The following is a 27,290-nucleotide window of genomic DNA, read 5'->3' on the forward strand; positions in this document are numbered from 1 at the left end:
TCTCTCTCTTTTATCTTTATTTATTTATTCATTTAGTCGACCGTTCGTGGGAAGTTAGTTGCCGCGTGAGTCACTAGAGAGCGCCACGTGTCGTTGGAAACGTAATGGTTACAGACAGGTTGGCGTCCCCTGCGTGGAGTTATTCACTACTGACGTTGTGTGTGTGTGTGTGTGCGTTTAATGATTTTGATGCATGTTATGAGTCATGTTGAGGGGGACAGGCCAAAATGATAATTTTTTTTCCTTTCTCTTTTTTTTTGGTGGGGGGGGGGGGAGAAATCGGGTCATTCCTGGAAAGAAAAACAATGAAACCACACCCAGCGATGTCATAGCTGCGTGGGAAACTCCCCAAAAAATTATGTTAATTTTTTTTTTTTTTATTCGTTTGTTAACTTTTCTTTCAATCCCCTGTGACGTGTTGAAGTGGAAAAAAAGTCTAATCAAAGAAATCCCTAAATCATGAAAAAAATTTTGTTTATTCTGAATTTTTCTCCCAAATTCTTGCTTCAATACACTTCATTTTTTCCCCTTCATTTCAATTCGATGTTTTACAACAGTTTTTTTTTTTTTACATCACTGTAAAAGGGAGGGGGGAGTCAAAAAATATTCCTAGTCTTCGGCCCACTGAAGTCATAAAGAAGACCCTTTTTATTCTAAGTCAACGAAAAAAGTTATTGAATTGTGTTTTTGGAATTCAGTTTCCGAAATTAAAATTTTTTACTTTGACATACAGAAAATTTTATTACGTACATGCACTATTGCAGGTCGTTGCTCGCGAGCACCACAGTGCTACCCTAAATTACCCAGAGTGCTCGATGCTCGTGTCCAATTTCGTGCTTGCGAGCACTTGATCAATGTTCCAATTCAAGCATCTCGTGAAACATGCATTGGTAGGTTAAACTTACCGTAAGGGTGCTCTTATTTTGATGACGGGTGGTACAGGCGGTGCTCGCGACTGGAGAAAGGTTGAAGAGACCTCTGCACTATATATTGTATCATGATTCATCATAAGCGAATTAGGGTTCCCCCGAACTGGGGGGTGCGAATCACTGAAATTACACATGTGAACGGGGGCGGCGAATCTCCACTTCCGCCTATATCATAGTTTCCCAACCTTTTTTGTCCCATCGCCCCCTTCTTCAGAAATTTTTTTCTTCCATCGCCCTCCAACGCAATAACCCATGGGATCCTACTATGTTAAATCCGTAGCTTCTACCGCCCCCCAGAGGGAGTTAACGCCCACGTTGGGAATCACTGGCCTATACCAATAATACATTTTTTTTCACTAAACGGGGAGAGATGATCATCCTTTCTCCCCCCCCCCTTCTCTGTAACAGTCTATGCGCCTATGCTGTACCTACATGTGGTTATTTATAATAACACTAAAAATTCTTGCTCCTTCTCCACATTCAAAAGTCTTTATTTATAATAAAACTTAATTTAGAGAATTTTCGTTTTTGAAGAAACCAGAATAATATAGGCCTACATATGTAACGAATAAATACGTGTGATATGCTCTGTATTACATACAGAGTGTTTCAAGTCTATTGTCACAAACTAAACCGATGTTAGAATGCGGTTGAATCGCGAATGCATTAGAGACACCTTTACAGTGCCCGAGTGACATGGTGGTAAGATGCTCGTCTACCATCGTAAAGGTTGTGGTCAAGGTCCTGGGTTCGAACCCACGGGAGGATATAGATAAGATATTTTCCCAAACGAACTCGAGGCGACCACCGATAGACACCACCTTCACTTCCAACCAATCTCACTAATGGCAGTAAATTGCAATATAGCGATACGGCCAGAGTTGGTGTTTGGTGAAGTAGTGTCACCTTCACATCATATCCCCCCTCCGAGCCAATCAACGTACTGTCTATCCCCCCTACAAGTCTGATTTGTTTTATATTGATTACTGTACAAAATCATGAGCAACCCCCTTCCCAATGCTCCAAGATACCTACGTGCCGTTTCCGGGCTAGCCAATGACTTTGAGGCAGCAGTCCTAGAGGACGCTTTTTTCAGAGTGTTTAACAACACTTAACCAGTAGTAAGTATAGGTTGTCGTCTAAAGTTGGTTTTCTGGGGTTCCCAACTCCGAGGCGCGAATGCGAGTCGATCTCCCCCGTTAAAAAGTCTCACCACACAGAGCAGCAGGCCTACAAACGGTAAATATTCAATCATTACATTTCACTCACTTCACTTCTGAAATATAGATGGCAACATACGCACTCGGACTGTCACGTATACACACACTCACACTTCCGGCATATCTCACTAGGTAATAAATTGTCCACGGTGATAGACCTGAGTTGTGTTCGGTTTGAAAGAAAGAAAGTAGTAAGTATACAATCCATTTTCTTCAAGAGGAAGGTGACAAAAATCCTGCAGCGGAAAGCTCGGGATATAAAGCTGTTTTCTTCTATTGACATTAGAAATTTAATACAGATGTGAGCGCGTGAAAAATTTTGTCAAAGGTAGTGCATTACTAGGTGCCCGACTCCAGGATTTCGACAACCTGGATGTATATGTCATCAACCATTCGTGTGCCGGTCAAATTATACCTACAACCACTTTTACTTCTGCTCCGATGGATTGGGCACAGCGGGTCACCTCACATAGACCCAATGACTTAATTTTCTTGTTATGAGTGGGGGAAGTCATCTCTGATGGCATTGTGCATGCCAACTCCCATTGGACGTCTCCGGAGATCCAAATATAAGCGTCGTTGATATGTAATACTCTACTCACGCCTCAGCACTTCACAATCGTTCACGCATTTCACGACAGAATCTTTTTTTGCGTATTCTATCTCTCCCCCCCCCCAACCCCTACATACACACATACAGTATCGTTTGTAACAAACCCGTTGTTCATAGAGGTATACTTCTGTGGCGGAGTTTCGCCAACGCTTGGCGTAAAAAGTGACTAAGCAGGTTCCGCGCGCCAAGCGACGGAAAGAAGAAAAAATATTCAGTGGTTGCGAGTGAGTGTAAATGACATGTTCATGTTTTTCGTGTGTGTGCATTTTTCATCAACATGTCATTTACACTCACTCGCAACCACTGAATATTTTTTCTTCTTTCCGTCGCTTAGCGCGCGGAACCTGCGTAGTCACTTTTTACGCCAAGCGTTGGCGAAACTCCGCCACACATCCAGGTAGAAAATACATCCAAATAACGTGTATGACTCGAATATGTTGTCATTCATATTGCAAAGAGGTTGTATATTTATTAAAAGAATTCCACGTTTCCAAGTGCAATATTCAGAGACATTTTATAAATTTAAAAAACAGCATAAACTGAAGGACAACATTTCTTTTTCCCCTCATTTATGCTATTCTCTCTCAACTTTTTTTTCCAGTTTTTCAATTCAAAAACATCATCTCTGCGAATATTGCACTTAGTTACGTGGAATCTCTTTGTTGGCTTCAGGAAAGACAGGGCAGCAACTTTCTAATTGGGTTTTTGAGGACAGGGTGTCCGTATAATAAGTTAATTTTTTTTGTTATTTTAAAACTATAAACCTCTTGCAGCACGAATGGCATATCTGAGTCATTTGAATGCTTTTTCCTAATTGGAAGTATGCTTTAGGATCAACGGTTCACCAATAAAAGACGACTAGGGGAATTGCGGGAATCACCCTGTATAGCAAGGGTGGTAAACTTTTAGGAAGGTGAGGATCATTTCATTGGTCTAAAAACCTGTCGCTGGCTTATGCATATGTGCCGCGCTTAACTAGAGTGATATTGAACTGCGGGCCGCTTAAGTGCTCTGGGTCTATGCCACACGTCACTTAAATGATCTATAAATATGTTGCGAGTCTCAGTGATCTGTAAATATGCCGCGGGTCACTTAAGTGATCTGTAAATTGTCGCTTCGTTCATTTTTACAACATTAGGTTTGAGATAGTGGGAAATATCAGATGACTCCGAGGGCCACATCTGGCCTACGGGCCATGGGTTGAACATATACAAATAAATACAAATAAACGCCACAACAGGCAAAATCTCCAACGAGGTGGTATAGTGTATAAAAGTACATCGACACAAACCACTTAAAAAATGAATCATATTCATAGTCAAATGGATAGAGCATCGAGTTTTCCTCAAATATAACTCATCCTAATAGCGAAAAATGCAGTAATCAATATTATATATATAATAAAACTGGAACGACAATGGCAAATGTTTAGCTTAAAACTCAAGTTGCGCCAGAGTTACGAAAAGTGGAAAGCCCGACCCTACAAGCTACATGGTGGCATCTTCATTATAAGGGTCTTCCTCTTTCGCTAAGGTTATGTCTAAGCACAGCTTGACTTCTGCCGTGACGTCCGAGAGGCTGGACGCGTCGCCAGACAGGCTCGTTCGCCTTGAAGTCGGTTGTATCCAACTGCTTGATGTCCCGGCTGGAATCTGGACCTTGTATGACTGTCTTTCCGATGTGCTGAGTGAGCTTGAACGTCTCCTAGTTTGCGACGACTCGGTTGTGGTGGTGGTGGTGCTCTGGTCTCGACAGAGACCAGAAGAGTCATCGCTCGGCTTACGAGCGACAGAAACCGATGGGGAGATGGTCTCGTCCGCGAGTAAGTTCGCCTGAGAAAGTCGGATGATTTCCGGTATCAGGATAGGGCAAATGGCATCAGATATTCGGGTGGCAGAAGCCCTGGTGGCGGTGGCGGCGTCCCGGTAAGCTGCAAAGTTGGTGATTTCCGGTGGCGGCACGAATACTTCCAGATCCGATCCCCGTGAGGTTGCCAAACTCGCCCGCGACCAGGATGAATCCTGTCTGGATCGATAACGGGATCTGCTGCGCTTGCGGTACTTCTCCAGTTCGATCCTCTCGATTTTTCTCGCGCCGCTCATTATTTCGTGCATGACGGTGTATAGCTTAGAGTCTGCGCTTCCTTCGGGCAACCGAACTATTGACATGGTCGGATAGATGTAGGGCAACAGATGAGCTTCGTTGGGATTATTCGGATGACCGGCCATCCAAAGGGATGAGATCAAGGTGACGTCTTCGGAAGCCGACTTTCTCCCGGATGACCTCCTAAGGAAGATGCCACTCCTCCTCTTATCCTCCGAAGGTTTCTTTGGACGACTTACTTGAAGCGTAGATTCCGTCGGTGGCGGCGGGTTGATGCCGCCATCCATGCTGTCAGATGTTGATCCTCTCCCTGAAGATTTCTTTCGAGGAATATCTTGAGCCTCGTCATCAGGTTTTTTCCATTCTGAAGGAACTTCTAGATCTTTAGATCTCGCCAGATCATATTCGGTTTTCGCTCGTTCTTTCTGGGCCGATGATCGACCCTTGTCTGGAATTTGCACACCGGGTTCGGATTCCGACCTCTTCTCAGAAGTTGAAGGACCAGGCGCAATCGAAGCATCCGACAGCTTCGTGAATTTCCCCACCCTCATGTGAGAGGGTACATTGTCGTCGGCATCCAACGTGCTCATGTCCATGCAATCGGTGAAGTGCATTTCCGACGTGTCGGTTGGAGATAGCGGGATGAACGGTAGACTTTGTCCGACGTCGTCACTATCCGTCGTAGCGGGCAGTGGTTCTTCGGTGTCTTCGGTAGCAGAGGTAAAAGGAGAAGAGTCACTCGTTTCTCTCGATAGCCTCTCTCTCTCGGCAATAAGATTCGCCAAAATCTTTTTGCTCTCGATTTTCAGCTGCATGTGTCTCTTCTTGAGGAGCTCAATCCGCAAGTTCTCGTGCTCCTCTTTGTCTGTGTGACGGCGTCGGCGGAGAAGGTCCTCGTAGGAATCAAACCTATCTGTGAGCAGGTCGTCGGGAGAACTCGTCACTCTCAGCGGGCGGTCCACCTTACCGAGGATTTTCGTATCCATGGGACCATAACGTGGTTGATCGGTGATCGGCACATCCTTGGGCTCCTTCCATCTAGGAAGTTGAGGGGCGACGATCTTCAAATCCTCGTCACAACTGTCTTCGCGGACAAGTTCTACGGATGTGCTTTCTCGTCTATTATCGCCATCGCGCCGGAGAAATCGTTGATTACTGCCACTGGACTCACCGAACACGTTTTCTTCACGTTCGTCAGAGAGAGGAACCTGCGAGTATCTAGGTTCCGACTTCCTACTTTGCCCGTCAAACTCCATTGTCTCAGTTCTACCATCGTATGAGTTATCGGTGCCATACGTGCTCGTGGTCTGGCTCGGAGGTCTTTCTTCACATGTCTTGAAACTGTCAAAGGATTCTTCGCTCGGGATTTTGCCTTCTTCTTTTGGTGATGGCTCGCTTCCCAAGTCTTCGGTGTCTTCTGCGTTTCGATCAGGAGTAGATTTATCCTCCTCTTCGCTTGGCATTATGTAGGAAAGAATACGACTTATGATGCTTTTCTTACTGCTGCGACTGCCTTCACGTTGAGCATCGTCGTTGGAGCCAGATTTACCCACATTGCTGAATGAACTCTCCTCGACTCGCTGTACCGAATCATAAGGAAGTGGGGCATCTTGATAGGATTCCGTTGAAGTCGAGGGTTGGGTTCCAAACGCTGACCTGCTTCTCAAGGAACTGCTGCTACTGGTCTGATCCAAACTGAAGTAGGCATCGCTCGTAGTTCGTTCAGCAGAACCGAAAGAATCCTCTTTGGGTCTTGAGACTCGATTGGTAGATTTCAAGTAATCTTCAATCGATGGACTTTCGGAATCACTTTCCATTATCTTAGATAATCGAGAAACTTAGAGCTCAGCTCATTCATAAAAACCAATGAATATTTTCGGAACAATGTTTGGAAACACTGAATTCATTTGGAAAATATTACAACCATCATGCGATGTTGCCAAGAGCCAAAAACACCATAAATAAAATGAATAAGAAAGTTTTTAAATAGCCTTTATAAAGACGGTCCCATAATAATAAATACTTTTTAAAATTAGACGACTCACCCTAACTGATGAGGTCAAGCGCGTATCCGGAAGGGGCGATGAGAGCGATCGCCCCTCCCAAGAGACGAATAATACGGAAAAATTTGTCTGTCCAGTAAAATGCATTTAAACTTGCGCAGAGCCACTGACGACATGAGTCAGGTCCTCCTTTGGGTCCCATGATAGGGCTCAAGATTTTTCTCTTTGTGACTTTGCATTTACATATTGAGAATTGTATTTTTGAATCACAAACTAATGCATATTGTGACAACGATTGTATGCATATTGTGACAACGATTGTATGTATATTGTGAAAACGATTGTATGTATATTGTGACAACGATTGTATGTATATTGTGACAACGATTGTATGTATATTGTGACAACGATTGTATGTATAACGATTAACGATAGTATATTGTACCCTACAAAAGGGGGCCTTCAATCTCCCTCTCTGTCTTCCAGAATTTTCTCCGGTACGACCGCGCCCTCCGGGGCAATGAGCTAAAATCGCGTAAGTGAGAGAGCGTGGTCATGCTCGATCTGTTCTGTTCCGATCTGTGTCGTAAAATACGGGATGACACGATTCACCTACACCCTAAGTCGCTTCTCCAATACATCGTCCTGCATGCGACTGCCTTCACTTTATTCAAAGCTGAAGACCTCTGCTCCATTCGCAGCTAAAGATATCTGCCTCTGCTTCATTCGTAGCTGAGGATGCTGCTTGCCTCCACTCCATTTGCAGCCTTACAACGAAAGATGTCTGGCTCTGCTCCATTCACAGTTACAAACGTCCACTCGGCTTCATTCGCAGCTGAAAATGTCTGCTTACACTCAATTTGCTGCTGAAGATTCCTGCCCCCCACCTCCATTTACAGTATTACAGAAAAAGATGTCTGCCTCCACTCCATCTACAACCGATGACGTCTGGAGATTTGAGAAACCGCGATACACCCAGGCTCTGTCACACGAAGCAACGTAAGCACTAAGAACTCGCCCGCCAAGGTTAGGCATCTCCGGAAAATTACGCCTGATGAATTCTGTCTTCACTCAGGCGAGGATCCAAAAAGGCTCAATGGGAACCACCACCCTCCCAAGAGCCAAACAATATGGGAAAATTTATCTGTTCCGTGAAATACAGGACTATCAAACGAACTTACACAATTCGTCCCTCCCGACACATCGTCCTGGATCCACGCCTGGCTGAGGTTTCCTCGGCCGTTGTCAATTGAGATAAGATTTCTAGGAGCAGGGTTGTCGTTGGTATACGCGTTTTTTTTTCAAGGTTAGGCACCTCCTGATGATGCCAACCGCTAACGCTTGGAGAACATTGATAAGAATTTACTCGTACCATCGATTAGGGCCGGAGTCGGGCAGATACGAAAGGTGCAGCCTCACAAACCGAGTAGCCTCGATTTGGACCATCCATGTTACCTGCATATTAAGGGGTGGGGGGAGTATTCTTGTATTTTAAGGTATTTTTGACAGTCCCAGCTTTTTTTATAATGTCCCCTTCATATTTACGATATGAAAATCATCTTTTAATTTCATGATTTATATTCCTACATTATTATAATTTTGATAACAAAACAAATAGTGATAACATAAGATGTTATGTTCAATGTTCTTTTCGTGAAATATTCGTTAAATTCGTAGATTTTTTTAAGCGTTAGTTGGCAATTTTCTAATAGTTGACATCTTTTTGGTGACAAATTGGCAATATCCCGTATTTAGAGACTTGATTTACATGACATTACACTACAGTACGATACCAATATAACGATAACTTCGTCTACAACGATATTTTCTCGAGTCTTATTTGGAAATGCCTGTAGTTTAATGTTGAACAGCTGCCTTTCGAAACAACGATAATCCATCTGCAACGATAATTTTTCTTGGTCCGCAGAGTATCGTTCGTTATATCTAGAGATTTCGCTGCACATTATTTTTCTCTTTGATTACGGTGAACATACGAGACGTATTTCCCGAGACTTCCCGAATTCTTTTGTAGAAATGTCCGGCTTTTTCAAGCATTTTCTAACAAAGCCTACTTTAAATTCTTAATCTTTCTGAAATCACGGATTTAAATTATTTTTCAACTCGAAATTATATTATGATAAGTACAACAATTTATGTGTATATATTGATTATAATTTTTGTTAATTGCATTTTTAATTGGGTTGCTATATTTTTTTTGGAAATATATGACATCCATATTTTTATGGGCATCTTTTTCTCAGTCACCTCGTTGGGCATTTTGCCTGTTGTGGTGTTGTATTTGTATTTGTATCGTATAAATGTAAGAATATTCCTTTCATGTATTTGTCACGTTGAACGTTTCATTTTGTGCAATTCATTTCAATCCATTACAATTTGCAGCAATACTGCCGTAGGCAATTTTTAGAAGTTGGTAAATGTAGAAGTTTATTAATGCTAAATGAAAAAAAAAGGGGGGAAAAGTAGAAGAAAGGGAAGGGAAAAAACAAATGAAAGGGAAAACAGTATCTTAGATAAGCAAATAAGAGGTACAAAGAACATTTTTCTCCTTTCACCCTCACCTTATTTGTTCTCTTTCGCTCTATGTATGCATATAGTTGAAAGATACATCACATGTGTAGGAAAAAAATTACTAATAGGAGTGTAGATATAAACAGAGGTAAAAAAGAACAATTTTGTTTCGCAGGGTTACACCAAAGCTTCACGATGATGAGGAGAGACGAAAGAAAACAGAGAGAACTTGCTTAAATTTATTCCACTGACGTTTTGACGCAATATTATGTTCTTGATCGTAGAGTGGTTAGTGAGGAAATGGCTTAAGTGTGAATGGAAATTCATATTTAATGATCTTAAAATAAGTAAAATTCTCCATTAATGGCGGGCTCCCTACTTTCCCTGGGCCAAGTTGCCCAGTTCACCCGCTAAGACTCTTCTGTGAGGATCAAGATACTGTACTTGGCCAAGCTTCATGGAGTTTCAAGGATTCTAAGGAAGAAGGAGGAGAGGCACACAGGCTAATTTAAGGTCTGAAAAAGTACACAAAGAGAATTCTCTCCAAAGAAATTTCGAGTTTTAAACCTTCAAAAAAGAGTATCAAATTCACAGAAATTGATTAAAAAAAACAGCATTTAAATATTTTTTTTCAATATTTTAACTTTTTTTCACTATTATTATTATTTTTCAGTTTTCGATCATTTTGGGCCACATATTCGCCCTGGGAAGAAGCTCAGGAGATTTCTAATGTGAATTTCTACAACAGCGCGTGTGCATAAACCAATAATAATCATTGAACTAACACTGAAGAAATTATCAGTTTGAAACGACCTCATAAACCATTGGCTTTTTGCTAGTGACGGGAACTCTGATGAAAAAAATGCTTCAACCGGATTGTGTCGGGAAAAAAGTTGTTTGTTCAGATTTCGAAAACATGATTCGTCCGGAAATTAAACCGTTATGTGCGTTCGTAAACCGAGACTAGTTCATAAACAGAGTAATTTTTTGTTGTTCGTAAACTGAATTGTTCGCAAACCGAGATATTGGTAAACCAAGGGCTAACTGAATATCGCATAGTTTTCTGCATGCTATATGGTCATCTCAGTTATTATACTAGAAATCAATCATTTCGTACGTCAGGTATGGCAACGCAGCTCACGGACAATTTTTGAGCATGCGCGTGTTTACCCTTTTTTTAACATTTCATTGTTTGGAGCCAAATTCAAGTGGACATGGACGGTGCTATCAATGATCGCGTAAATATGAAATTTATATTACAATTAATTAATGAAAATTCATGTCTATAATGTTGTAAATCATCAAATACATTGACGTGATCTGTTTTAGCTCTTGCACACATGTTGATATTTCTTTACATGCCGATGTTTGTTTTTTAGAAATTAACGGAAAACGTGGAGGGAAAGGAAAATAGTTGAAAAGTTGTTTACAGGCAATTAATTCAACATGTATAATAACAGCATGTTTTGAATAGTGACCCATGTTGATTGCGTGATGAATGACAAGTACATGGAAGTTACTTTGAAACCGTTTCTTGAGAAAGAATCTCCTATAATGGGCACTTCAAGTTATTGGACAAAATTTTCGGTCCCCATGGGCAGGGTTTACAAGAAATTCACATACAATTCACCGCTAGGGAAATACATCGACGGAAAATTCACTGCTGCGAAAAATCACAGACAATAGTTCGACTATTGGAGTAATATTGGACTATTGGATAATACTATTGGACTATTCAATAGGAGTAAGTGAGCGAGGAATGACAGAGTGAGTGAATCAGTAGATGATGCAGTTGTCAATTACATTGGGTGAGTTTACTAGATATTTTCCGGCTAGTGAAGTAGCTGGTGAGTGAACTGGTTTCAACTAGCGTAGCAAATTTCAATAACACAGGACTAGTAAAATTGCTCACTAGATGATTTATTTCATTTTATTTTCCTTCCTTTTTTGCATATTGTCGTCTTTCTCTTTTGTTGCGAGCCAGAGCGAGAGAGAAAAAATTGCCACACCCATATTGTACCTGAGTGGTAACAAAAACAGTGGCATGTAGCGAGAAAAGTAGCCTACCCTTTAACTTTTCTCCCACTAGCAGAGCAAGTGGCGAGTTTACTTGATAATGTTATTATACAGAGCGAGTAAAACTGCAAGCGAGTAGTTAGTAAACTTGCCCAATGTAATTAAGTGAGACCCATAGACTTTAGTGAGTGACAGAGTGGTGAGTGAGCAACCTAGAGGAGAGTAAGTGACCTAATGAGTGAGTGTCATGGTGAGCATCCTAGTGGTGGAAGCATTTTTATGGTTTTCTAATGTACCCACAGTTTCACTCAACTCTTGTAGGAGGCTTTCATCCACTTATCGAAATGAGCACATGTAATACATAGCTGCCAAGTCTGAATTTCTACTCTATCTCTCGGATCCCCGAAAAATTCTTCCATCTCCCGAATTTCACCTGATTGTGTAAAATCCCCACATTTAGGGAAAAATTATTCCCAAGAATTTAGCCGGATAAAAAAACTTGTTTCATAAGCGTTAATTGTCACATTTTGTGAAATCACAAAGAAATATTTCATTTTTGGGGAGAAAACAAAAAATTTGCCAATCAGCAAGCATCAGTCTGGCCTTTTTTAAATCCAAAATTGGCATGCTTGCGTTATCTGCTTTATCATGTGTCCCGTTTTGGGCCTGACTGCAATTTTTTTTGGTTTGCAAGATTGATTTTTGAGAGGTACAGTAATTTCTCCTAAGGACTTTAACCTAGTGGTTGGCCATGATTAGCGATGGTTTGCATGGTGTGATGGTTTATGCAATGCGAAACTATCCCTAAAATTTCCCTTTTACCAATGAAAAATCCCTGAAATGTTTTTAAAAGATTTCTTTTACATTTATTTTTGTACAGGATTTGGATCTGCACGAAGACCTCCCAAATTCTCACTCTCTAAAGTTGGCAGCTATGGTAATATATTTTTGATGGATGGATAGCTTATACAATAGCCTATATAATTGTTTCTTTGATTTGCAGGTTTTCTCGAGCTCGAATGTCTCGAAAACATCAAAATTAATCTCTGTGAAGATGGAGAAGTCTCCTTTGCCAGTACATTCTTTGAAAAATAAAGAAAACAATCCACCGAAAATTGGGCTGAATGTCGCAGTTAAGCTTGAAAAAACCCTTACAGCGATGGGAAAACCAGGCAAAAGTATTTTTTTCCCTTCTCCTATCCATCCATTTTTTAAACATATTTTATTCTATGTATTTATAAATGGATATTTTAATAAATTTTTTTTTAGTCCGTCGCTACCTGTCACCTTATTATAAATTAATGCACATTCAGATATTTCATGTCTTTTATTAGAACCCACTGTTGAAAAAATGGCCCATAGATATGGACTCAACCTTTTTCCCCTCAAAATAGTGAAGTTCACATCTACAGATTGTTCACAGGAAGTTATGGTGCATAAATTCTGTACACATGTAAAGACCATAATATATGTAGCAACATATTCTGTTCATCCATGCTTGTTAAGAAAGCCTGCCTGTGAATGCCGCACTATTCAGGAATGGGAAATTAAGTTCTGATGAATGGGCGAAAAAATAATTCCCACTTTGATACCCCAGGTGTGATTATCGATTACAATGTATGTATGCATCAATATGAATGTTTTTAACCTTTGCTATAATATTTTATTGTTTCAAATTCTCAGTTTCTGTAATGTATCTCCCCATCGTTAGAAAATGTTGAAGATGTTCTTCCTCCCAGAAGATCTAAAAGACTAGCTGCAATCCGTGAGAAAACAATTCTTGTAGCCTGTAACGTATCACGCTTGGGTGAGTTTATGTAATTGTTACTAATGAATGTGTTACTATGTAGTTGTTATGAATGAATTTGTTACTATGTAGTTGTTATGAATGAATTTGTTACTATGTAATTGCATAGCTGCCAAGTCTCCTGAATTTCTACTCCCGGACTCCCAAAAAATTCTTTTATCTCCCAAATTTTACCCGTGATTGCAAAAAATCCCTACAGTTTGGAAAAAAAATAATTCCCCTAAGAAGAATTTACTTTGAAGAACAAAAACTGCTTCATAAGCTTTGTGTAAATTTTCGTCATTTCGTTAAATCACAAAAGAATATTTCATTTTTGGGAGGAAACACAAAATTTGTTAATCAGCAAGCGTCGATCCGGCCTTTCGAAATCCAAAATTGGCATGATTACATGTATCTGCTTTATCCATATGTCCCGGTTTCGGGCCCGATGGAGATTATTTGGTTTGCGAGGTTTGATTTTTTTAACCCAAGGACTTTAACCTACTGGTTGACCATGATTAGTGATGGCTTGTATGGTGTCACAGTTTTTGCCAAGGGAAAATATCCCCTAAAATTTTGCTTTTACCAATGAAAAATCCCTAAAATATTTTAAAAGATTTCTTTTACATTTATTTTTGTATGGAATTTGGATCCACTCGAAAACCTCCAAAATTTTCATTCTCCAAAGTTGGCAGCTATGCAATTGTTACTAATGAAATTAATTTTTTTCCTTGTATATGTCATGCTTGTTAATCAACCAATAAAATTTTATTTACAACAGTGATTCCCAACATGGGCGTTAACGCCCCCTTGGGGGCAATGGAATGTTCCAGGTGGGCGGTAGAAGCTACGGGTATAGCATGGGATCCTATGGGTTAGATTGCGTTAGGGGACGATGGGAGAAAAAAAATTCAGAAGAAAGGGGCGATGGGACAAAAAAGGTTGGGAAACTATGATTTACAAGATGTGGTTCTATTATGTTATTTTAGTACCTAGGTCCCTATGGCTCTATTGAATGTTATATCCCTATTTTTGATTTTCATTCACTGGATTTATCTAAAAACAAATGATCTCTCATAAAAAAAATCTAACCTTGAGACATTTTTGCGTTTAAAAAAAATCATATTTCCGGACTCCTCCCGATTTTATTTCCTATATTAAATTGTACTCTGTTTATAAAATGCTTTCCCACTTGATAGGCTTATGTTTCTTCTGTACGGTCGTCCCAATCACATTTTTATTCAGTATTCTTCAGTCTTTGTGCACCCACGGACTGGTAAAAATTGGTGAAGATTTCACAGATCAGCAATGTAGATTAAGTTATTTGTAGACTCGCTGATGGCAAAGACATATAAACATTAATATAGGGACATATTTTATTTATTAAATCTAAAATTCTGTAGTGGTTACATGAACTGAATGAAATGCTTACAGACTGGCAGAAAATATTCATAAATCAGCGGTTGAAGAACACTGATCTATTAATTGGCATCCACTTTAGCATTAGTATAATGCAGTACGTCTGTATTTCTTAACAGATTTAATGTAGGCCTATATTCATATATACCTAGAACCCTACTAATCGCCACCAAATGTTTATTAGCAAAAAGTTCAAATTACCAGGCTTTGTCTTTAAAAAACATAGCTTTTTTTCATAGATCAGATAATCTGATCAAATAATCTGTTTAACAATCACCGAAACGATTGTTGGGAAATTAAAGTGATTTCCTTTACCTTGCAATGTTATATCATTGCTTCAGCCAATAAATCAAGGGGCGTTACAATCCATCAAACAGGTGTACGGAAAATGTTGATTCAATATCTCATTGAAGATGAGAATGAGTTCCTTTCAATTTCCCTAAAATGGGATTGGTGAATATTGTCTCAAAAAGGAACCTAACTCTTTCTTTAGATTGGACACGTTACTGTTGCAACAGGAGAAGCTAAAGCCATAAAAGAAACAATACTTAATTTTTTTGTATCCAATACTATACAATTAAATGGGCTAACAGTAATTGGATGCGATGGAACACAAATGTTAATACTGGGCACAAAGGAGGTGTCATTTGCTTGATGGAGATGGAGCTCATTAGACGGTTACAGTGGTGCATTTGTTCGCTTCATACAAGAACCAAATTTTTCAAGAACCAAAAATACACTTCAAAGCAAAGGATTATTTTGAACTTATCAACAATAACTTGGACACTTTGAACCACCTCTTTTGATGAATGTGAGTGTGAAGAAATTGAGGCCATGGTAAAAGTTGGAAATACGGAGAAATGGTCAAAATATCCATGTCATACTTAAGCTGTTGAAAGATGCATTCGCTTAGTGTCTGAAGCTTCGAAAAGTGTATGTGGAGAAGAGAGAGAGACACACATTCATATTGAATAGAATAAAATCAAGAAACCATATGAAATATTTTAATACCAAAAAGAATTACAACATTTAGAAATATGTAAATCTTCAAACTAACAGAATTAGTCATTTTGTAAGTTCACTTTATATAAATTGTATGATTTATTGCTCTGATTTTAAAATTTATGATTCATGTATGATTATAAAATTATTACTTGTAAGTAACTAGTACATTTTAATACCTGAATACTCTGCCAAATTTATAAAAAAAATTTATTAATTTTCAATTTTTAATACATTTTCATAAAAATGTCAATTTTTAACTATTTTTGGGGCGCTTGGGCCACCAGAAGATATGAATGGATTTCAATAAAAAAATTATGTAAAGTAATATTCCCAAGACACAACTTTCCCACCCCATGCCAAAAGCCATTTCGGAAAAAAAAATTTCCTATACTTTTCGATCCACCCTAATGGCGACACAATTTTATCTAAAAAAATCCACAGTTTTCCCTGTTATTTGTATGGCATGTTTTCTTCAGTGCAAAATATATCATGTGATAAACTATAGATTTTTTTAAGTTTGTAAATTGGCACCTGTAAGAAAGGTTCTACTGTACTGTATGTTTATCAGTTTGGAACATGCAACCAATTCTCTCAGAACAATTCAGTAGTTTATACAATATTTATATGCAGTTCAGTATTAGTCATCTAGGGCAAGGGATTCTCAACCTCTTGTGTTTCCACGACTTGTACTAATTTTATAAAAAGGCCATAGACTCTGTTTCATACAGAATGATCCAAAAGTCACGTAATTCGTTCTAAAATGTTGTTCTAAAATTCTTTCTAATTCTGGATCAGTAGAGACGGGCACTCACTCTGCCTGTGGTCTCCACCATTTCTAGTTTCTCAAAAACAACACCAAACAGAAGATTGTTGTCTTATTATTGGGCACAGAAATATTTAAAAATTCATTTTTAAGTGCCACAATAGTGGTCTCAAATTAAGGCGTTGAAAAATATTATTTAACCAAAAATTTCTTTGCTTCTGGCAGAAAACCATCTTGATCATGCAACAAACTGAGCTGCTGAAAGTATCAGTACACATGAAAAATAAAAAATCAATTGCATCTTGAATAGTATAGTGTTTCTGTCAATCACAAAACTATCAAAAACAGTCAGTAAAATTTGATAAACAAAATATTTTGTAATTGGTCGCTTGACTTTTGGATCACTCTGCAAAATAATATTCAGTATATTTTACTATATAATAATGAAAATCAAGAATGTAATTTCTTTTTCATCCAAGCTCACAGACCCCCTCTGTAACCTCTCCAAGAACCGCTGATCTACAGTGCAAAAAATGACCATTAGAATTAGGACAAAAATGGTTATTCATTGTTATATATAACATCATTGTAAGTTCACTGGCAGCTTTTGCTACATCTAAAGTGAATCATCTGACAACAATTTCATGTTATGTTTACTTTAACTCTTACCATTTTGTTCTTTCTGACAGTTCATAATTATTGGAAGACGAGTATGTTTTATTAAATTAAATTTGTTTTACCATTAAAGAACAAATTGAATCCGCTTCTGCCATCAAGCAAACAAGGAAGAACAGATTGGCTGTAAGAAAGGTAAAGAAAGAGATTGATCTTGATGAGGGAGGATGCCTTTCCATGTCGGAATCAAATAACCCCCTGACAAGACAGCAGCACGGAACCAACAGTCTTGATTATATCTGTGAAGCTCTAAAATCTAATATTGTTCCAGGTAATATAGATTCCATTTTTTGGTTTTTCCTCTTTTTTTTTTTTAAATTTCAACAATACGACCCCTTTATATGTCTTTATATCTCCCCTTCCCCGATAATTAATCCCATAAAGGCTTTGACTTTAAACCATTAGAGGAAACCTAATGATACCCTGACTAGTACCTAAAAATTTGTGGGAAAAAAACATACTTAATTCTGGGTCATAAAAAGGCATTTGAGACAGAGTGGCGGGCCATGATCTGGTGAGGAGGAGGTCACAAAGCATTCAGTGTCACTTAAATGAAATTAAAATATGAAGTTTCTGTGTAACAAAATTACTTTTTTCAATCAAACAGTTTGTTATATAAAAATAAATTTTAATAAAAACTAAATAAACAGTGAGTGTCTGCATAAAAGTTTCTTTATATTGGAAAATTTAGAAGTTCTGGCATAAAATATAAAACTATGTTTATCCTCAAAAACATTTTTCCCCCTCTAATTTTTATTTTAGGTGTGTAAGCCTGTTTCTTATGTGCTTAGAATTGGAATATAGCACATCCACCTGTGACGTTTTTCATGATCTTGCATGCGTGGAAGCATTTTCCTCTTAGCAGTGTGGAGAAAACAATGCTCAAGAGTGTGTAAATTAGCTTTTTGTAATTAAATGTGGCAAGAAGTTTTTCTATGTTTTAGAAAACTTCAATACTCTAGTAAATACGTGTTTTCAAATGAAGATTTCACTAAACTAACGATTTAATAAGACAATATAGTGAAACCTTAGGTCCTATAAGGACCTAATGTTAACCCCTTATAGGTCCGACCGTCCATGTGCAGTCCTGATCAGTGCACACAAGCTCCAGGGAAATATTGAGATATTCATTGCTTTTATAGTCTAGTGGTCTGGGGCGCTCTCCCGGAAAGAAAGAGGATGTTTGCTCGATTCCCCGCAAAGGCAGTAGAATTTTCTTTCTTTCCTAAATATATCTTTGCATCAGCCAGCTGTTAAAAACATTCGTATAGTGAAACATCTCTACAATGATACTTGATGTAACAATAAATCTCTTTACAACAATATTTTTTTTACTCCTATGTCTATGACAATTCTGTTAGACACATTAAACATGATGCAGAATTTTATAGAGGGGTGCAGGTTCATTTATGTTACTATTTTATTTACTTATGCTAGTTTATTTTAATGTAATTTTCAATTTAATTTAATCCTATTGCTAATAAAGAACCAGATTCCACTCATGTAGTCGAACAAACAAGAAAGGGTGGACCACGTGTAAGAAATATAAAGAAAGAGAAAGTTACTGATGACCAAGAATGTTTTATCATCTCGACATCCAATCACCCTACGACAAGACAGCAACATAGAATCAGTCTTGGTGAAATCAATGGAGATCCAAGATCTAATGTTCCAGGTAAATGGAAATTCCACTTCCACATCTCAAAAATATTTTGTATCATTCTTGCACGAGCATTCTGATAAGCTTATTCAGGGTTCGCACATCCTTACAAACTCCTTAAAAAGTCCTAACTTTTCATTTTTCTCTGGAAGGGCCCTTATAGCTCCTTACTTTTTTGCAGCCACTCCTGAAAAAGTCCTTATTTTTTCTCTGAAAGGATGATCTTTCTTAGAATAGGCATTCCCCATGGTGATGAATAGCATTGCCTATAGAAAAATAAGAGGAAGCTTTCCTGAATATAAAGAAGGAGAAAAGAGAAAAACCCTCCTTTGTAATAGGAAATGTGAAAGCAGGGGATTGGAACATCCAATTGTTGTGCTTACCTGCCAACTGTTAAGATTTTATCGTATTTAGTATGATTTTAGCAAATTAATACGATTATACGTTTTTGCTTTTAAAAATACAATTTTTTACAGAATCGCTAATGTTGAAGTTTTCTGGCCTATGTCGCAAACTGGTCAACGTTAAAAATCGATGGTCCGTTGAATGACATCACTCAGCATCAACCAGTAGCCGAAAATTCCCCACTCCCAGTGGTGAGAAAAAGTTGAACACCGCTGGGAGTTTTTTATTTTTTACTGATGCGGCGGAAAAATGTTTCGAGCCGCCTATATTACACAGTATACTGAGTGGTGCCTCAATCCTTTAGCATCCATTTGATGGATCAATATTTTTCCGAAATTTGCATGCCATTCTAACCCTTTATGCTTTCATGAATTATACAGCATTTTATTTATTTTTTAATCCAGGCCGAATTTTGTAAATGAACTTGTGCCAAAAATTGAGTTCATAATTCACGCATTTTTGGTAGATTTACAATAATATACAATTATTTTCCGATATTTGAGTATTGTCAATTTTTTCATGTCTTAAATTTATAAAATTACTTTTTGGATTACTTTGGATTTTTGGAAATTTTCGACAAAAAATAATATTGCTCCTGATATAGTTCTATTAATATTGATCATTCAGGTGACTAGAATGTCTAATTTTGAATTATGAATATCAGTTTATTTTCAACCCATTAGCATCCATCTAATTTTGAAATTAGAATTTTTTTTTTCACGTGATCGGGCGACTGTGTCCCAGTGAGCGAAATCATATTTCATTTTAGATAAAACATTATGGTAGAACAAAAGATAGACACAAGCAAACAATTTTTTCGTTTTATTTTTTAAAATTAAACTATACCTTCTTTTCTCATGCAGAATTACTTTTCTAATTGTAATTATATAACTTCCTAATCAATTTTTAGGATCCCAACTAACATCTTTTTTCCGTGAATTTGAAAATGGGCTGTGTTACGCTTTTTATGAATATAGTAGCATTTTTCCTTCAGAGTTTGGCAGGTCTGGTTGTGTGTGTGGGAGGATCATGAACAATCCAATAATTTCCTGGGGGCTGGATGCATCTCATTGCTTTTTTTTTTACCACGTAAAATTTGCAACAACGAAAGCCTGAAATAAATGACAAAAATAAATTTTTGCCGCCTGGCAGTCCAGTGGTTAGGGAGCTAGCTTCTGACTGTGCAGGTCTGGGTTCGAATCCCAGGTCGGGCATAGATGTCTACTAACACTAACAAATTCCCTGGACAGATCGTAACGATCTCTTGGGAATGCATGCTGATTACGTTATTTAAAAAAAAAAAATCCAGTCAGGTGGCCCTGGAATTTGTTGTGAAATTAATACAAGTGAAAAAATTTTGTGACCCTCACGGGGGAAGTCGATATGGCTCCAGTTCGGGGTTCCCGATAGGGAAGTTGACAGGTTTCATTTCCAGGGGCCCTGGATGAATCTCAATTGTTTTTTGTTGTGTTACATTGTAAAATTTTCAATAGCGGAAGCCCGAGATAAATCCAGTCTGGGGCCTCCACTAAGAATCTGCAAATTGGGTCTTGGGTTGGGACTCTGGATTTTATTCCTTGGATAAATTAATACAGATGAAATTTTTTTTTTTGCCTTCACAGGACCCGCTTGTCTGATAGACCTCCAGGTTGGAGTCCCCGATGGCGAAGTTGACAGGTTTCATTTCGGGCCCTGGATGGATCTCATTGTTTTTGTAGCTTTAGCATGAATCCATGTATTGAGCCCATAAAAAATCTGCATATTGGCTTCCTGTGCCTTGGTTGGAGCCCTTGAATTTTAGTTGTTGCAGGGGTGCCAGAACTGTGCAAAACTGCGCCTAAACGGTTCTCTTGCATCATGGCGTGCCAACGTGCCAAATCCCTGCGCATCGCGTCAATTCTTGTTTGTGCTTCGTGGAGGTACCTCTAATGCATTGTAGTGCGTAAAATACCCAGAATTTAGGAAAAAGAAGCATGAAAATTTTGTTCACGGGATGCGTTCTTTTCGAGATAAGGAAAAAAGATATGGAGGGGGGAAAACTTCAATTTTTTTCACTTCCTACGATCTATCATAATTGCGCTATCTCATGGCCTTGGAAAGTAGTCCAATAACGGTCCTGTACTGTTATTGGTATAACCCGCAGTCTATCAAAATCCCTGAATGAATATGCCGAATTTTCCGATTTTTGAGTGAGTTTTTTCTGCTGTGGGTTATTACTGAAAATAACTAGTTTTGCCGCTACCAACCTGCATTCAAAGACAGCGTATCTACGCCGTAAATTCTCTTTATTTCCCACAAGATTACACATGTGCCTTTTCGAAGAATCGAAAAGGGGATTGGTGTACTCGTTTAAATTACCGAAATTTTTTGGAGATCGTTGGGAAAAAATGGGATCTGTAAAAACTCTAGCTAAAATATCCATAGTTTTGTCGTCCAGCCACTATGCGGTTGTGTGGTTATCATCGGCGGTTGCAGATCGTGAAAATTGCACATCGCGAAAATCGGGATTTGGGGAAAAGGGCGGCTCGAGAAAAAAAATCTCTACCCATGCAGAACCTATTTTTGGTGCTACTGACCACGTTTTTTTAGGTCGACCTTTTCTCCCTTTCAACTCCATATGACACCCTTCCTTGAGCGACGCCCAATATGGCAGCACGGTCCGCCCCTGCGTTGGTGGGGGAGGGGCATGCTCTTAAATTAATAGTCAAAGGAAGGAATTTGTACTAGGAGCATGCTCTCATTTTATATATACATAACTTCTGTGAGATACCTATTGTATATAAATGTCCTACCTTTCCAAAACATTGAGAGAATGAAATGTTTGCACCGTCTTATCCTTGTTTTTTGCTCTCCCTCATGTATTGCTGGGATGCTGCTTAACATTTTATCACCAACAGAACTATCAATTATGTGTGATGAATGGTTTGCACTACAATGCGAAGAATTACATGAAGTGAAATCGGTTCAGAGAATAAATATATATTGGGCAGACATATTCAAACTTTGTAACCGTGAAAGCAGCCCAAAGTTCAAAATTTTGCCAGTTTTGATGAAGGCTTTTTAATCTTTAGTACATGGTAATACAGACAGTGAAAGAGAGTTCTGTGTTAACAAAAGTATGTTTGAACAGTGAAAAATCTGTTCCATCAAATGCTTTTGGCAAAACTTTTGGCATTTCACAGAAAAATTACTCCTTATATTGTAGATATAGGTAGTTTTTAGTTCTGCTCCATTTTCAAAATTTTTGCTCCAAAAATTTAAGTTTGCTGCTCCAAAATGGATGAGGGGCACTTGCACCCCTGTCATTGGTAAAATGAATATGAATTAAAATTTTTTGTGGTCCTCATGGGGTGGGGAGTAAAACAGGGCTCCAGGCTGGGGACCCTCACGGGGGAAGTTGACTCGGTTTTGAAGGGTGCTTGATGAATCTCATTGGCTTTCTTTTTGCTGCTTTAAGATTGTAAAATTCCTAAGTAAGCTGAGGAATAAGTGCTTTCACATGCCACTTTTCATATCACTCTGACAAAGTGGGACGAAATAAACAAGATGTGATGTGACGAAAAAAAGGGTGTTGCCGCATTCACAAATGCAGATCATGTGAAGCTGTGATGATTTGTAGAAGAAAAAACTTTGAGTTTTCTTAAAAATACATTTTGTGCCTTAAATGAAAGGATTTGAATGAAAAATGAAGTTAGTTATTTTGTAGCTTTTTTATAAGCATATTTTCATAAACAGTTTACAGTGATTTAACTCTTATTTGGTTAACATCTGTTATCTCTCTCGCAGAAGTGGTCACAGCTAAAGCAAAATAAAAACAAAATTTATTGCAAACTCACTTGTACATGACTTCCGATTTCTTTAAATAATTTTAATACTACTACCACAACTCTCTCTTCTTTCTTACTACACTTCTCAATACCTAATCCTGATCATCATCATGCTCTGTTACTGTTCGAATTTGTGTTCTCAAACAGTCGCTTGTTACTCGTGCATTCAGTCACAGCATATCTCTTCCTTTTCAGCAGCTGAAATTCCTACCCATCATACTTTTAATTTTGAAAGTTGAAATCTTGGAAGCATTGAAATAGAAATTTAAAAAAAAAAAAAAAAAAGACATGAAAATCAATCCGCATGTGGGCATCTTTTGTTTTTAGTCTAGTGGTGCAATTTTTTTGGGGGAGGGGTCCCCATGACTCCTTAAAAACTCCATACTTTTCATATGAAAAATTTTGTATGAACCCTGCACATGCCGATCTTCCATTTGAAAAAAGTCTCCACAGAGAACAGGCAGACCTACACCATGATACTTACTTAACATGAAAATTCATGCATTTACCATCTTCCCTTCAAAATATGAAAGAAAGGTACGCGGCAACAGTGTAAAACCAAATAAGCATAAGATAAACAACATAAATATGTTAGGACCATGCACACACACAAAATATGTTCCTGCATGTACCAATTCATTAAAAATTCAACAGAAGAATGTTTACAAGGTGCATATGAAAAGTTGAGTTCTGATAATAAAAGAGATCAGGACTATCAAAACCGATGAACGAGTTCTTTTATTTATATATACACAAGGCTCCCACTCTTCCCACTTTTTGGTAAAATGTCCTAATTTTGTCATATTTTCTTGGTTTTGTTCTACTTTCTAGTTTTTGTCCTTATTTTTTTTACCAAATCTTATAAACAAAATTTGTCCAATTCATTTTTTTTACTAAATACCCTATTTTGAACAAAAGTTGTGTTTGTAACCAAGTCATTTTTGTAATTTTGCTTTGGCTCGAGTCAATCTTACAGGATACTGAAATAGTGTGCTATGTAGAAAAAAAAATTAATTGTGCATTTTTTCATAATTTTTTTCAGGGATTTTTAATATGCTATGATTATATTTGGGGGTACCCCCCCCCCCCCCCCCAATCTTACTTTTTCTCATTTTTTGAGTGGAAGCTTTGTATACATTACAGTTTGATATTTTTATTTTTCACACTAAGGTGGTTCAAGTAAAAAACCCTTTGAAGCTCTTTGGGTCAGCAACTTATCCAACATAACGAAAGCAGAAGAACTGAAGGCCTTATTCTCAAAGCATGGAAAGGTAATTCATTTTCCTCTAAGTTAGGCAAATAAATTGTTTGTTCATTGAATTAGTATTTTGATTCATGAGATATAATTTAATATTTAGTCATATAAAGTTAAATTATTTCATGAGATTAAGGTAATGCTGCTATTTCTAAAGTCAACTTTGGTTTGCTAATTTACTTGCATTGAGTTTCACTTAACAGCATTAAATTTTTTTATTAATGCTCGAATATAACATTTCACTGATACAAGGACATTTTCTAGGTTTAGTATTAGCAATTTTTTGTAAGTCTGTTAAAAAATTTGTGAATGGGATTGAGCAGCGGTTCTCAACCTTTTTTGACTCGCAGAGCCCTTTTAAGTAAAAAAAATTCCATGGTGGAACTTCCGTAGGCCAATTTTTTAATTATTCATCAAAGTTACTGATTTATTTTTACTATTTAAAAATATTTATAATTATTTATTTTTTTATTTTACTGTTTTTTTAAAATATGTTTTTGTCAAGCGGCCGCGGAGCCCCTGGAGAGGCACAAGTAGCCCCGAGGGCTCCACGGAGCACCGCTTGAAAACCGCTGGAATAGAGTTTTACCACTTCCAAGCTCTGTATTAAGAAGCAGCTAACTGAAGGAAGACAGAAAAAGGATTGTTCATGTAGTTGTGTGTACAAATACAAATTCCACAGCAGGTAAAATATTCAACAAGGTGGCTTAGAATGTTAAAAATAAAATAAAAAAATATGGAATGCAAATACATCTGAGATACAGCAGCCCAAAATAAAAGCAATTGTCACAGAAAAACTGAAAACTATGACAAAAATATAATGCATTGCTCATAAAAATTGCAGTGGTCTTCATGTAAGTATGGATAGGTTTTCGATTAATTCCAACATGAATATCATATTTCAAAATTTATAACATAATTTATGATATAAATAACATATATATAACATTTTCATAATTTATAAAAATTGATCATTCATCTATATGTGATAAATGTTCCTATGTTTTTTTATATGATCCATAGGTCTTAGTTGCCAAGATAGTCAAAAGCACTAAACAGCCAAATGATGATAGATTTTATGGATTGGTTGTCATGGCTTCCAGTGAAGATACTGAAAATTGTTTGAAGACACTCCGTGGAACTGTTTTGCAAGGACGGGTGATAAATGTTGAAAAGGTAGGTTTTTAAAAAATAAATAAAATTTAAAAAATTCAATATCAGGGGGACATTTCCTAAACTCATATTTTTCTCATGATGAGACAGACAACTTAATACAGAAAAAAAAAATTCGAAAAAAAGAATGATAGAATATAAATACATAAACAAATGGAAGAAATTTTTCATTTGTTCGTATATGATTGTAAAAAATACTGACATTGTCTGTTGCCTAACAAATGAAGAATCAATGTGTGTTTTATATTTGACTATTGTGTAATAGCCCAGAAGAAACATTGTGTAGCTTTCATATTGCAGCTTATTGTAGATTTATCATATTAATGTATGGGTGTGTTGAGTACTTACGGTAGAGCCTTGACTCTGAAACTCATGCATCCAGAACTCTCTTTTAATGGACATTGATTTCATTAGCGGGATATTTTCTTTGGTGTTGAGGAAATCATTTCATATGTTCAAAATTTTCTTTTGATGAAAATGGAGATAGAGCCTTTATAAGTTCACATTCGCAACAATGATGCTCGCCGCTGTGGTGGTCGAGTGGCTATAGTGATGGACTCGCGATGCGAGGATCCAGGTTCGAACCCCACAGTGGTGGTCAGCTGAAGTTGGTTTTCTGTAGTTCCCAACTTCAAGGCGCAAATGCGAGCCGATCTCCCCGTTAAAAAGTCTTGCCGCAGAGAGCAACAGTCCTACAATGATAAATCATTCAATCATAACACTTCACTCATAGTTAGAAAAACTGGTGGCAGATGACAGCACTACACATAACAAGCATTACAGAGAAACAAAAAACTTACATCAGGTTTCACTATACGTACATGCACATTCCCGCATGTACCGATTCGTTGGGAGTTCCGCGGGGGGGGGGGGGGCTGTGGACGGGGTGCATGTGTGGTGTAGCAGTAGTAGGTAGGGCCTCCAAAAAATGGCTCGGGGGATCCATGATGTTTAGTCAGCCACCTCGTTGGGCAATTTGCCTGTTGTGGCGTTGTATTTGTATTAAGTGATTTTATTAAAAGACATTACATTTCGTTGAAGCCGCAGCAACATTGCTGTTCATCAGAAGTAATATTGCTAAAAACTTTCAGTAATACACTAAAAGAGTGGTAAAACTGCAGAGAAAAAAATGACAGAATGGGTTTTTGTCTGTTGAATGTATATTCCATCATAATTAATTACTATACAGTGTTGTAAAAATTTAGTTAAAATTTATTTTAAAGAAATGATGAGCTCGGTTTTGAGAGGTTCTACCACCATTTAAAGAAATTGACACTTTAATGTTAGCAAAATGTATTTGCTGCACCCCCTAGTAAATTAATGTTTTATATCCAACCATATGCCCCATGACAAAAGAAAATTGTGTTGGTTAAATCCACAGCCTCTCCCTTTTCGAAGTCTCTCTCCCATAGTTTCGAAACACCCTGTAGATAATACTAATCCTTAAATCGATGCATATTATATCATTTGGAAGTTTTGAATTGGTAACATAGGCTCGTTTCAATTACATTGGACAGTCAAAGTTTTACTGTAGTTGCAGGAGCGACTTTTAGAAAAACCACAAGGATTTTTTTTCTTCAGAGAAGTTTCAGTTGTAACCTTTAAAAAGCATTTAAATTAACATTGATTAAAATAGCAAGAAAGGCATTTCCTCTTTTGAAATTAATATTTTTAAAAAGATATTTAGAATTTTTTTTAATTTTTGGTTGTCTTGGAGATGTGATCCCCTTGTGTTTCCCGCATATGCCTTTGTGTAGTTAATTGTATTTATATAGAAACAAATGACAGATTTGGTAGAAATTCCAGAGAGGATTGTGTATGAGGTGCATGTGTTGTATTTGTATGAAATAGTAGTAGAAGCAATTTGATTTGACCTGGACTCATCTTCATTTCCATTTATGAATTTTTT

At 37.7% G+C, this 27,290-nt stretch overlaps 1 protein-coding gene across 3 annotated transcripts in view; it reads left to right on the top strand.

The window, feature by feature from the left end:
* Positions 1–10,566: 10,566 nt before the first annotated feature.
* LOC149087338 (uncharacterized) overlaps positions 10,567–27,290 on the top strand; it is a 35,293-nt gene continuing 18,569 nt past the window's right edge. The window contains exons 1-7 of one of the 3 annotated variants that reach the window (XM_089231393.1): positions 10,567–10,635; positions 12,417–12,591; positions 13,125–13,220; positions 17,135–17,332; positions 18,548–18,736; positions 24,124–24,224; positions 25,232–25,384. In XM_089231393.1, the coding sequence (XP_089087519.1) occupies positions 10,612–10,635; positions 12,417–12,591; positions 13,125–13,220; positions 17,135–17,332; positions 18,548–18,736; positions 24,124–24,224; positions 25,232–25,384 (936 nt within the window). In that variant the 5' untranslated portion in view covers positions 10,567–10,611. The remainder of the gene's footprint in view (positions 10,636–12,416; positions 12,592–13,124; positions 13,221–17,134; positions 17,333–18,547; positions 18,737–24,123; positions 24,225–25,231; positions 25,385–27,290) is intronic. The other 2 variants (XM_089231395.1, XM_089231394.1) reach the window with 2 other exon arrangements.

Source organism: Pholcus phalangioides, unplaced genomic scaffold (assembly GCF_987345545.1).
Source record: "Pholcus phalangioides strain wild (caught in Gottingen) unplaced genomic scaffold, Ppha-v1.0 ptg000004l_1, whole genome shotgun sequence".
Lineage (NCBI taxonomy): Eukaryota > Metazoa > Arthropoda > Arachnida > Araneae > Pholcidae > Pholcus > Pholcus phalangioides.